This window comes from Falco rusticolus, chromosome 13 (assembly GCF_015220075.1).
Source record: "Falco rusticolus isolate bFalRus1 chromosome 13, bFalRus1.pri, whole genome shotgun sequence".
Classification (NCBI taxonomy): Eukaryota; Metazoa; Chordata; class Aves; order Falconiformes; family Falconidae; genus Falco; species Falco rusticolus.
This window is the reverse complement of record NC_051199.1, coordinates 12,592,264-12,606,498: the sequence shown is the minus strand read 5'-3', so window position 1 is coordinate 12,606,498 and position 14,235 is coordinate 12,592,264. Positions and strand designations below refer to the sequence as shown.

The 14,235-nt window shown below is 38.2% G+C and overlaps 1 protein-coding gene across 1 annotated transcript in view; it reads left to right on the top strand.

Annotated features, from left to right (window-relative positions):
* The window catches only part of DNER (delta/notch like EGF repeat containing), a 139,459-nt gene that overhangs the window by 114,056 nt on the left and 11,168 nt on the right, over window positions 1–14,235 (top strand). The window contains exons 9-11 of the mRNA XM_037407081.1: window positions 6,563–6,685; window positions 9,973–10,086; window positions 11,353–11,484. Of these exons, the coding sequence (XP_037262978.1) occupies window positions 6,563–6,685; window positions 9,973–10,086; window positions 11,353–11,484 (369 nt within the window). The remainder of the gene's footprint in view (window positions 1–6,562; window positions 6,686–9,972; window positions 10,087–11,352; window positions 11,485–14,235) is intronic.

The window sequence follows — 14,235 nt, the reverse complement described above, 5'->3', positions numbered from 1 at the left end:
TTTGTTTTGGAAGGAATTCCCTCTACAAATAGCATTACTTGCTTCATATAGAGATGGAACTAAAGGCCAAATTGTGTGAGTTTGTCATTCATCTGTCAATAATTTAAAAACTTGGATAACTTATTTCAAAAGACCATTAAAGAACTGCACCTAAGTGGTAGCAAGATAGGAATAGTACGAATCATTGATTTCCTTCTTTTGTGCTCTTTGATTATTATGAACATACCATCATGGTTTTTTTTTTTTCCAGTTCTTTTAAGTCATAGCAGCAGAATTTGAACCAAGTATCTTCAGAGGTTTTTCCCATCAATTAAACGGATAGTAGAGAAATGGGAGTCAACTTCTGCGTAGATCAGCATTCAGGAGGCATCATAACACAAACTTTGCCAGTGGTTTGTGTAATTATTACATGTAAGGCAGACGAGCAATTAAACTTGAGGATTCCTAGGTTGCAATTCCTAAACAAAAAAGCCCTGAAGTAATGACTATTGAGCATGGTCTAATAAATTTTTGGTATCTCTATCAAAAAGCAGTTTGATAGAGTGGATGGATTACATCTCTGGTGTACTAGAAAGCTGGATTCTATTTACAGTTTTGCCTGGAGAGATTTCAGTGGTTACATTACTTGTATGGTGGATGAATGAGATTTGTGTGCAGTTTAGTAGCATTATCAAGGGTTAATAATAAACATACTGAACTAAATAAAGATATTACCATACGCTAGTAGAAAGAAATCTGTGTGTCTTGACCCCGAGGCTTTCTGGCTCTCAGCATTGGTGTGCCAGCTCCTAGACCTCTGACTTCATTGTACTAGTCGTCTTTCACTTTCAGACATGTCCCTGAATTCTTTTTTTTTTTTTCTTTTTTTTTTTTTTAAATATATTAATGGTAAGCCTATTAAATGACATTTCCGAACTCTTCTATATTGGTTGTACAATATATCTGAAACATACTGTTTTAAAATCTTTAGAACCTGCCACTTTGTGTGTCAACTCTAGGATGCCATGTTCTTATTTTTGGGGTATTTTACAGAGGATAACATTTCATATTACACAAGCAAAACGCTGCAGAGTTTTGCTTATATGTGTGACCTGAATGCACTGGTTTTTTATGCACCTTTATGCACCATTTCTACTAGCAGGCATAGTGTCAGCTGCATTTTCATCTGTGTTACTTCTGCCTCAAAAATTAAGCAAGAGAGGAATTTTAAACAGTTCAAATTAGCCCAAGGTCTGTGGAAGCCTGCTTTTTTGGCAGGCAGTCTGGTTTCCATGCTTTTTTTTGGCCAGTGTACAGATTTGAAAAATGATAAATGGTAGTTAATATATTTGCATATCTGCACAATTTTCAGAACACACACAGTCATTTACAACTATTTTTTTTAATGTGTGGGCTTTTATTGTGGGTGTTGTCATGGATAACCTACGTAATCTAATAGTTTGTATAGAAAAGCTAGTTTCTGTAAATTACCTTGGAAAGCAGTCTAATACTTTTCAATGTTCTTATTTCCAGAATGGGGGGGGGAAATTTGTAAGTTACTTCCAACTTGAACGTACTTATTTTTCAAATGTCTGCTGAGAGGGCTGTGTGGAATTCACAAGCCTGTGCAACCATACCTACTTTGCATTATGTGTGTGATTTTTCAATAACACATGAAAAATTTACCTTTAAATCTTTAGTTATATGCTTACACACCTCAATTACTGATACTTATCACCTGGCCCTTTACAGGTAACAAAGAAATACCCAGTGTTTGGACATTAGATTCATAGCCTGTGCCATGTGCTTGCATGCTTACCCCATGTTAAAGAACTAATCCTGATAAAAATTCTTATGCTTGTTCGTTGGATTGCTTGTCTAGAGCCTGGTTTGTGAAACCCGAGGGACTTCATTGTGTGTGTTCATAGAAAGTTTATCTAGTCCCTGAATCCCAAAGCAGTTTCTTCTTCCTCTTAAACCTTTCCTCTTAAAACTTTTTTCTCTTTATATTCCATTATTTTAATAGAGCTGCTATTATCAATTTCAAAAGCAAATATTTAATATATTCTTTTCAATTTTGTCTGGCCTAATGTGAAGAAATCTATCTAGAAAATGAATAGCTTAATGTTGCAGCAAATTTCTGTATTTGGCTTTCTTAAAGAGAGGGGCATAGAGTTTGAAACTACAAAGCACATGTACAGACATTAACACTTCCCTTCTACTTTATAAATACATATGATAGCACATATAGAACATGTGGTGGAGGGGGAGGGGGAAAAAAAAAAGAGGGGTGCCAGAAAAAACTCTACAGGATCTGAATGGTACTTCAGGAGTATGACCATGGAGTATGTTTCCTCTGCACTTGGTTTTGTTGTTGGGTTTTTGTGATTTTTTTCGATCGTGGAGCTTGATGGATGGTTGTAGGAGTGCAGGTTTATTTCAGTGCCTTTGCAGAGGCAAGTGCCATGTTTGTAGTGTACAATAAACATCACAGCAGCAGCAATTTTTCTTTTGTATTTTCCCTTCCCACATTTAGGAACCGGGGCAGGAAATGCAAGCTCTGGAAAAGTGACTTTAGGTTAATTCCAGTTCTAGACTGTCTGTGAGCCCTTTATTGCTTCTGTTTCCTCACCTTGTTTCCCACTTCTACATTAAGACAACCCTCCATGCAATCTGGCTACGGCTGGTAAGCATGCCTTCTGACCTTCCTGCCATCTGGAGCAGCTCTTCTCTCTTTCTCCTATTTAATTGTTATATGAGGTCAGGCATTAACTGAACACATTTATTTCCTGACTATATAACACACAGCTCTCTGTTAGTGAGCAGCCATACAGATGAACTGATGCTGTTCCCTGGAAAAATAGAGCGCTCTCGCGTTGTATCCCAATAGACCTTCCCATCAAGATGGGCTTTTGTCCTGATGCCTTGATTTGCTGAACTGTTAAGTGTGGGTAAGCCCAGGGCATCACTGTTGAGGAGCTAGTGTCTAAGAAAGCTTCAAAAGCTTTCAACTTTGTTCTTTCTTGATTTATAAAGGGACTGTAAGCTTCTCCCTCTCTCTCTTTTGTTAACCTGATAGTGAAGGTATTCTCAAAAGGTTGCACTGCTGTATCTTTTGCTCTGTCAACTGCTCTCAAAGGCTTTGACAAACCCCATGGCTTCTCACCAGCCTGTGTGACACAGATTGTGTGCTGCCTTTCACGTTTTCTCGCTTTGCAGTTTTTAACATAGCCTTGTGCAAAGACAGTACAGCTTGGCGTGTAGCTGTCTGAAAAGCATACCAGAGAGCATCAGGCAAATATCCTGACCTCTTCAAGGCAGCCTTCTTGTTGCTTACGAAGAAGAAAAAAAAGATTTAGGAATCCAGAGGATAGTGGCAACAGATCTGTTTCTGCCTTTGTAAAGACCAGTAGCTGAGGGACAATCATGTAGAGAAGATGTAATGAAGGGACATGTTTATTTTAGAGGGTTTTTTAGATTTTCTGTATATTCCCCAGTCTCCAAGGAGCACGCATCAGAATAGGACTGTTACTGGCAAGTTCTCATTGAGTTCATGCTGTTATTGAAAGCATACCCAATTTCTAGTGACCTGGGGGAAAAAAGCTTGGTAATATTAATTGCCCTTTTTGGAGCTGCAATGCCCAAAGTGTTGTTTTTTCTTGCTCAGGACACAGTGCTGTTCACGTAGGTATTGGTTCTTTCTTTCTGAATATGTCCACAGAAATGTTATACACCACAAAAGAGGCAAATAGCTGCATTTGGCATTGTGAACACAAAAGCAGCAGAACTGTAATGTTACTAGAAAGACAGGAAGCAACAATACTAGAATCTGTTATTCTGAAGTTATCTACTCAAACTTCTGTTTCCATCTAAATCCTTTAGCAAAAATATAGCAATTACTTATGTAGTCTTTTTGAAGATACAAATTATATGAATAGTAAATCCTTTAACAAAAATATAGCAATTATTTATGTAGTCTTTTTGAAGATATAAATTATATGAATAGTATAATAGATGTTTTATGTATCACCATAATTTAAAAGCAGTAATACAAAGAGAAAGGCTTGTTAAGCATGACATGGTGCCTCTGAGCTCCCTGAGGAGAACCGTGCCTTCCCCTGGGGTGCCTGGGCCTGAGGCAGCACTTTCTCCATCACAGCAGTCCCAGCAGAAGGGAGCTGCTGGCACCAGGGTGAGGACGAGGAGGGTGAAATCGTGTGTAGGAGAGATCTGCCCTCTCGTGGAGAGAGAAAACCTCTTTCCCTCACTGTGTGCAGTGCCTGACAGTGTGGGCAGCCTGGAAACTAAGGAGGTGATACTATAGTTCATGTTGATTTTGGAAACCAGACAACTATTGAGTCACAAAATTCCCTCTGTTCGCTTTGAAAGGTGAGAAGTGGAAAGCATTTTTTCTGAAAATATCTAATTACATCTGTGTTCAACACAGGGAATTCCCTTATGTTTTTCTTTTAGGTTTTCTGATTTTGGTGGTTCTTATGTTGGCTACAGATGTCGCTACATAAGGATATTTCCCTTCGTCATAAGCTAAACTTAATCATAGGCTACTAAGAGAATCCGTAACACTCACCATAATTAATTCTGTATTGCCTGGCTAACATCTTTGGAGAAAGTGTTTCTGAAATGTTTCTTAAGCTACTAGTCCAACTAACCCTTTCCTGTGAAAAGACAATTTTGTGCAGAATCAAATTTGTAATATAGACCTTCATCACAATGAAATTTCAAGAATATTGAGCAACGTTGACAAATAGAGGCAAGCTTTTGTTTAAAACAAAACAAAAAAAAAAAAAATCCCAGCCTACATTGCTTTCAGTACCAGGCATATATTATAAAATAATGGCCCAACAGGAAAAAAGAGTGCACAGTAACTACTGTATAAAGAGTCTCTGGCATTACTCTGTGGACAACAGCATGGGCTAGAATTTCTATCCTCATCTTTTCATGGATGGGTAAAGAAGAGGTAGTGCTATGGTTTCATGAAGCCAAACCATTTACTAAAACATCTGAAGCACTAATTTGTGCTAATTATCCAGTCAATTGAGGTGATGTTAACTGCACATCTTTGGCTTGCTTGAGAGAGGTATGCTGTGTGGTGCCCCAGGTCAGATGCTAGCACTTGTAGTTAGCAGCACGAAGCTAACAGTTGGAGATGTAGAAAATGTGAAAGTCTGGTCACTTGATTATTTGCTGTAATTTCCAGGAAGGGGGTAAACATTATGAAACATGCATGTTTGAGTAGAAATATTTGTACTATTTGTATTTGTACTTCCAAAAAGATAAGAACATATTCTGTTTAACCTATTAAATTCTGAACCTTCCCCTCAAGGTCATTGGGTAATTCCGAAGCAGTCCCTGTGCCCCCAAAGAGGGGGAGACAACTATTTAGAAAGAATTGAGCAAATTCCCTGGTGCTGTTTTTCACTGGTCAAACATACCAGCGGTTTTACAATTCTTCTGTGCTAATGCTCATCTATTGGGATGAAGCAAGAAGTGTTTATGTTGCGTTTAAATGCATTATTTGTACTTACTAAGCGTTATGACCAATCTATTTTCCTTCTTTTTTTTTTTGTTGCTGTATTAATTGCCTATAAATTTAGACTGAGAAAAAAAGAAAGAAAAAAGTAACAGGGAAGAAGTGAGAAAGCTTTTCATTAACAGAAGTATACCATGAGTCTATTGAAAAGGAATTAAATAAGGTTCTTACTCTCAAATAGCCTTCAAAATTACAAGGCTTATGATTCTTCATATTTAATACCAAGTAACCAATATTATTAGGCAAATATATTAGCGTTTCCTCAGTTGCATAATCCTAATGAATGTTGTTTCTTAATGTAAGTAGGTGCTACTTTGACCTGATACACTATGTCTACAAAGTCATTTCAACTACTGTTAAGACTAATGATTGTATGGCACATTAAATAATGAGAAAAGCGCTATTTCAAGTAGATTAACTCCTTATTTCTTACCTCATGATACAAATGACTCAGTGGCCATTAACAGATCTCGTAGCTTTTCTGTGCTCCTACTTTCTATATCTGCATAATCAGACCATAATATCTGCCTATGGCTTGGGAATACTGTAAAAAATCAAGTATCTTAATGCTTCTACAGTGTTTTGACATTGCACAGCATTAAAGTTAAAATACGTTATCATTATAACTACTGTTACACAATTATCAGCACTTTGATGAAAAGTGCTTTGATGCAAGGATCCAAGAAAGCTAGGAAATACGTTGATGTTGGTTTATTCTGTTTTACAATCAGAGTGCAGGTATTCACGTTGTTCCTAGTGGTCACCAGCCTCAGTGCGTACGGCCTGGCTGTGGCTTGTCGCAGGGGCAGTGCCTGGGGCTGGAGCTTCTCTCAGAACACCCTGCTTCCAGGATCATTTTTGTAATTTTCACCTGGGCAACAGATGTCCTTAAAATCAGTGTCTTAACAGGTATCTGTCTGCACAGTAGATTTCAATCAGCAAGCATCTTCCCACAGTCTATAGCTGCCTAATTGTTAATTTTTACTGAGAAGTGTTTCATAGGTTGTTTTATTTCTTCTTCATGTGATGTAGGTTACCATGGCCTTTACTGTGAAGAGGAATATAATGAATGTCTTTCTGCACCCTGCCAGAACGGAGCCACCTGCAGAGACCTTGTCAACAGCTATGAGTGTGTGTGCCTTGCAGAATATGAAGGTAGGAGGGGGTTTGCCTCCTGTTTTTTTAATTGTTCTATATATTTTTTATGGTAGGTTCTGTTATAGAGATACACAATATAATCCATGGAGTAGAAATAAATCCCACGTCTAAAATGAATGGAAACAAACTTCTATGTAGATCATGATCCTATAATCTTTATTCAAATGAGTAGTTCAGATTTAGCTGCTCTGTGAGGAATGCATGTCCTTGTCTGGGGACAAATGACTTATCTCTGTCTTTCTTAGGTGTACCTTTCTGCTGTTTTTAAGGTATGTTAGAAAGTGAGGAGGTTTTTGAAGAAAACATAACTGTTAAATAAAATTTTTCATCAGTTATAGTTAGAAGCCATAATGTGGAGGGCTTTCCAAAATATTTGTTTATTTTCTCCAGTGAAGTGAGTTAAAAACATACTAATAAAAGTTTAGTATTTGAAACAGATGAACACAAGGAGTAAAAATGAAAGTTTTATGTTGATTATTCATTTAGAAGATTGTAAAGCCCAGACATAGTAGTAGGTCAGTAACTACTTCCCCATGTGAACTGCAGCTATTCCTGGATATTTTTGAATGGAATTGGTCTGTGGCATTTCTTAAGTAATTTATAAAATAGAGGAGAAAAGTATGTGTTTTGCTGTACAAAATCTTTTATCTTGCAGTGGATTTCAGCTTTACAGAATAGCACATATAAGCTGTCTGTGACATGTCCCTCTGTGGAAGGCTAAAATTATACCTTTTTTTGTGTATTCTGTTTTGAATCATGCTGGGAGAACATTTTGAATGTAATTGTGTATGTTATTAGTATTAAGATAGATATATAGATATTCTCATAGAATGACTATGTTTTAAGGAACATTACCCTTGCATTTTCTCATTAAGCATATCAATCCTTATCTGTGTTGATAAGTAATGCTTACTTAACAGCTGCTTGAGGCTAAACATGTATTTCATGCTGGTGATGGCACTGCTTTTTGACAATAGACACAGAATTCATCATTTTAGAGGCTTAGTGAGGAAATGACCCTCAGGTTTTCATGACAATATAAAGAACACTTAACTACCATGTTATGACTTTACGTTTTGTTCTCATCCAACCTGTAAATGCAGCTGAAAGCACATTTTGTTTTAAAGGAAAACAGGGAACCTGGTCCTGTAAGCAGTTGTTGCTGACTGCTGAGCTTTCTTCATTCCAGTACTTAAGGTATTCAGTGGCACTAATGAATGCAGCTGAGGTACCAGCTCAGGATGCTATGTGGGCCATTAGAGGCCTCAGTTTTGCCACCACCAGCCCAGACCTCCTTGTCTGCAGTGTCTCCTGCCTCCGTACCCCCCTTGTCTGCAGTGCCTCCTGCCTCCGTACCCCCCTGGCTGGCAAACAGGCAGGAGCTGTTACCCTGGCCTGGACTGCAGTATGTGCCAGCACCTCCCTGTGGGCTTCTGCTGCTGAGCTGCAGGGTGCTCAGGCCAGTGCTCTGCCCTTCTGCTGCTGACAGACTAATCAAATGATTTCAGCAGGTCTGTGGCGAGTGAGTACGTGTGTGTGTGTGTGTGTATGTATATTTCAAATAAGTAGGTTTTATATATGTTTGAGTTATCACTATTAACTTGAGATGATTGTTTTTGTGTAATTCATGTAAGCTTGCATTGCTGTCCGTAACTGCAGCGTTGAACACTAGAGAACCAAGTTCATTCCTTGTATTCGATCACTCATTATATAAATTTGCTTGTTTACATACATCTGATGTTACACATTCAATTTCTTCCTTTTTTGAATTGATTTTTCTTTCTTATATTCTTTTCTCTTAAGACTATTTTCTCACTAATTTTATGTCCATATAGTTCTACATCTCAAACTCTCCAAATTCAAATTCACAATCTGCCCAATTTCTGTGCAAGACAACTGGTATTCATGAAGGGATCTGTGAAGGAGTAGAGCAGGATCAGCTTCATGTCCACTTTTCACATGTGTTTGTCTAACCTCTTCTAGTCTTCCATCATTATAGGTTCTGTAATCTCTGCAAGCAACATAATTCCTTCACTGTTGTTCACTCACTACCTCATGATTAGAAACATTTTCCTGATGCTATCTTACTTTATTGCAGTTTTTATACATAATAAACAATATGAGTTTATGCTTCTGTTGACTATGCATCTTTACAGTTTGCAGGACAGTAAGGATTTAGAAACATGAACCACCTTACAAAGTGAAAAATGTGTTTGTAACTGTTATCACATGGAAGCATTCAAAATCTTCTACTGCTCTTCAGTGTGTTGAAATTTCTGTAAAAAGTATAAGAATGGAAAACTTGAAGATAGAATTTTAGCTAAGTGGTTACTTTGGATTCATACCCCAGTAAAAAATGGTAACAAGACTTAGATTTAGACTTAAAACATATTATTGGATAAATATAAGCAGGCATTTTAAACGCAAGCTAAATTCACTTTTATAGATACATTATAAAGGAAGTCCCGCCAATCATTCATTATTCACATATGTACTTTATTTATTTATATATTTATTGTGTGTGTTTCAGTGTCATCCATGCACTGATTAGATCATTCACGTATTGATTTTTCTAGTTTTATCTGAAAAGTAGACCCAGGGAAAGTGATGCATGTAGCAGTGGCAGTAGAGCCTCTCTCCCCATCCCTGGGTGGGAATCTGCTGTGCTTTATGTTCTGTATGCCAGACATGGCTTGCACTGTCTTCTGCTAGGCAAAGCTACTGAATTCACACAGCCTACACCTAAGAACAGAAGAGCAAAGGTAGTGTCACGAAGCTGAGCAACCGAATTATTTACTTTTAGCTATACATTTGAATTAATTAATCTCTTTTAATTGCCTTAGTTTTATACTCCTCAGTTTCCTGCAAAAGTCGATGACAGGCATCAGAATGCTTTTGTATATTAAATAAGTTATTACATAAAATTCTTACTGAAGACATTTATTGTTTACATTTTATTGAAGAATATTGGATAGCTGATCAGATTATGTGTTATTGTACCATTGGGTTCTCCTAGACACCCCAGCAGTTCTTGTTAGCAGAAATTGCCCTGCCTCGCTCATCCCAAAGCCTCAGTGGGAGGGAGGAGCAGAGGGAAGGCATGTGTGTAAAAGGTTTAGCCACCATAAAATATATGGCTTTAATCTTATGACATTAGCCTAATAGGACGGGTTTGGAGGCTGCACGTCATTGTGCTCATCCAGGCGTTAAGTTATCACCATGTACTGATTTCATGCTGTCACTATAGGTCATGTTAATGGCAATTACTAATTTTGCCTTTTCAGGAAGGCACTGTGAATTATACAAAGATCCTTGTGTTAACATCAACTGTCAGAACGGCGGCACTTGTGACAGTGAAGGTCTAAATGCTACATGTATCTGTGCACCTGGATATACAGGCAAGTAATTTGTACATTACACAGAATGTCTAGTTGCCAGTGTTCACTGTGTCCAAAAGAAGACAAATACCAGGTAAGACTGTGCCTCTTAAGGAAATAAATTAATTTGGACTTTGCTGAATTGTATTCAGTCTAGTAAGAATGAAAAGAAAATTTTGCAGCAAAAAATCCCGTTACTAAAGAGAATTCACTAAGATAACAGCTATTGAACGCTCTTTATGACCTTACTGCTTCAGTCTAGATTGCATTTTAAAAGTAATGTTTTGAAGACTTCCAGGTAAGCCAATATACTAATTGGACACTGTTGAAACTGGAAAATGTTTTAACATTGACCTTAGTTACTGTGAGCTGAAGAAACAAATCACTCCATTACCTTAACATGCAATTGCTAAAAACTCTGAAGTGCTTGTTATGAATTGATTTACACTTTCAGGGTAATGGTAAGCAGCCCATTTAATCCTGTGGCCTTGTATTTAAACTGGCATGAGTGGTGTAATCCAACTATCTGCTGTCAAGATAATTTACAGCCTGATGCTTTGTTAGTCATGTAAGGTAATACCCAATGCGATAGTAGTAGATAAACCCATTCATAGCTGTTTTGTAGATCAAATTGTGCTTTTTGATCTGTGCCAGTTAAAGGGCATTTTTTTCAAAAGAATTAGCTTTCCGTTGTACAGTGGCTGTTTCTTAGAGGAACTGATCATCTACATTATTGTATAGCACAGAGGTCCTCAAACTACAGCCCGCGGGCTGGATACGGCCCCCCAGGGTCCTCAATCCAGCCCCCGGTATTTACAGACACCCCCTGCTGGGGTTTGGGGGGGGAAACCAAGCAGCCGCAGATGACTGCCTGCCACTGCATCCGCGCGCCGGCCCCCTGGTTAAACAGTTTGAGCACCTTTGGTATAGCACTTCAGAATATACATGATAAATTGTTATACCACATTTTCTTGGGACGGAACTTGTATTTAAAGAAATGAGATATACATCACCTGGGTGAGGTTAGTCAGGTCACAGCCCTCAGACTTAGTTTTCATTGTTTTCACCTGCTTGAATGAGTATACTATTTGCTTGGAGGCTATGTGAGACTTCTTTCTTGAAACAGTTAGTGAATACTTCTGGTGTTCTGAGAATAAAGATGCATGCTATTGAGCTATAAGATATTTTGCAGCTAAAGAAAAACTAAATGATTGGTGATGTACCTGCTACAGAAGGCACCCAACTACATAGAAGTCTGGGGTTTGTTGGTTTTTCTTCTGTTATAAGGTGAAGAATGTGAAATTGATGTAAATGACTGTGACAGCAACCCATGTCACCACGCTGGAACGTGCATAGATCAGCCTGGTGGTTACATCTGCCATTGTCCACATGGATGGGTCGGTGCAAACTGCGAAATACGTAAGTTTTGTAGTTTTCTAAAACTTTCTAAGAATCATATATTATAATATAAAAACTTCTATTTGTCTGTACCTAACTGCAAAAATGCGCTGAATTATTTCTACATTATCAAATTTATGTTAAATGCGTTTTTTTTTAGGCCATAACATTTCAGAAGTGTCTATGAAAGTTAGAAAATTCTGTTTCTGGGCATACTACTTTGAGATGTGTTGGACTAGATTGTCACAGATGCTGTCCCGCAGCTGGGCACTAAGCAGTTTGCCTTTTAATTGCACTTAACGCTTTGAGCTTACTTTCATACTTCCCTTGGGTAAGGTTGTACTTCCATGGCACTATAAGCATGGCCCTAACAGGCTTGCATTGACTTCTGAGCACCTGCAGTTCTAGTGATGTTTCAGCAAGACAATTTTGAACTTGCTCACCTACGGAATCAAGTCCTGTGTAGTTATGCTGTGACTTGTGTGTGCATGTATTTATCAACTTCTTCAGGAATGGCTTTTCCAGCCATAGGACAAATTCCACCAAATTTCTTAGAAAGGTAAAGATCTCCAAACCAAAATACTTCCTAGGCATTTGGTAAGATTTAGAGAGGTTCCATTGGTGGTTCTAGTGAAGGAACAATTTCAGTGCGATCTCGCTTCTTAGCATAGAAAAAAGCTTCAATGTAAGTGCACCCTTATGGAGCAGGAGGGAGTCCTTGAGAGGAAGAAAGTATGAAGCCCAACAGTGGAAGAGTTAAAACGGAAATTAGGCTTCATTAGTTCTGCTGCTCACAGAGCTGCTTAGCATTTCCCTGGTGTCTTGTTCTTGGGCTACAAATGTTGTCTTTACTAGAGTCTAGTTCTGTATTAAACTGCTTGAATGCTCAGGTAGTGTTGTCACAGATCCCTTCAAGTCGTTAAACAGATACGCAAGTTTGTGTGAGGGGATTTACACCGCTTTAGCACAGCTAATGTTGCAGGCATAGGTGACATTAAAAAATAAACAGAAGAGACCCAGAAAGCTGCTATTGTACATTCACCAGAAAATACCTACATAAAGACTGGACTAAAAAAGGTTTTCTGCATCTCATTTACACAATGAGCATATGAAGCTTCTCTTTTTTACTCTCTTTTACTTAAACTTTACTTAAACATATTGATTGCTTTTTAAGTTAATTTCCATTCTTGACATTAGTCCTTTAACTCAGAAGACAGCTCTGCTCACATCTGGACTGAAACAAAAGTTTTATCTTCACAGGATTATGACCTCCTCTCCCTGTAATTGTTGTCTGTGAATTCAGTTTCAGTGCTTTCTGTTGAAGCAAAGACTTCAGAAGCACATGGCTAGCTAGTCCACAGATGATGACAGCACTGCCTTTTTGTTGCCTCTGTGAGTGGCACGCATGCTTCCCTGTGTGCTACAGAACCACTAGGATGCTGGATCACAATGTTGCATGCTGTCTGTATGCCATATTGCTCATGCTAAAAAAGATGCTTAGATGAGCTTTTACTGATGAGGCTGCTGTTCATGATACCTGAAACATGCATGTCCAAGTTGACCAGCAAGGCAGTGTAATTCTGCCTGCCTTAGCTAATAATCTGACATACAGATGAGGTTAGTTCTTGGGGAAAGCAATCCTGGAAACACACTTACTGGAGTACCTCAGCGTAGTAACAATTACTTTTCTGTTCCGTTACGGAATGAATAGATGCCAAAGGGAGGCAGACGGGCTTGCATGCTTTCTGAACCCTGCAGATGTGCTATATCAAATCAGCAATGCTTGTTCTGGAGTCCTCCTTTGGCCATCATGCTTCAGTCACTAAGAGTTTGGCTGTTTGCAACACAGATACATAGTGAGGTGCATATAAACACATGGGAAAAGGAGAGAAGCAGAACAGAAGGTGGAAGGAACCTTTTTTTACTGTTCAGCTACTCAATTATTCCTGCTTCCCCCTGTGAGGGAGGCATCCGCTATACTCTATATATGACAGGTAGGTTCAAGCTTACATCTGCGGTTGGTCAATATTAACTCTCTGACCTCATTCCGAAGTGTATGAGAGAGTGGATAAAACTCTGCTTAAACTTTGTCCTCATGAGGAGGGGGTTGTCTCTGCTTATGGCTTATTTCTTTACACACAGCATCTGCTTGTAGTTGAACTGCAGTGGCCTTGCCTGCTGCTCAAGAACTTGGATTTTCTGCTTGTATTACACATTTGCAAACTGTGTAAATTACAATGACGAGAAGAAGCAACAGACTTTGTTGTTGCCGTTTTAAGCCTTTTACTGACTGATTTATTCTTTTTTCTTGTGACTGCTATGACAGGAGGCAGGGAATTATCTGAGTGTTAACTGGCATTGATAATGCAACCAGAAATATTAGACTTTTTATTTCCATCTCATTATTTAGGGAATAAATCATACTATTGTTCATGGCAATTCTTCTCAATTGAAGAGGTTGAAATTACTGTGTTTGTCATGCAGCAAATCAGGATAGCTAATTAAGTGTGCATACGTAATAACAACATAGGAGATATTAAAAAATGCAGTCTAGAAAAATCTGGTTTGGATTGGTTTTACAGGAATGACAATAGGAAAAAAAATATCTCTGTATAGTTGCATAAAGGTAAACTTTGAAGAACAATTAAGTTTAAAATTTCAGGGTTACCAGTAGTTTCTTCAATAAGCTTAACATCAGCAAACGTCTGACGTGCCTTTGCTATTAAAGTCACTTTGACACAGCATCAAAGCAAAATGATGTGGTGTTATGGG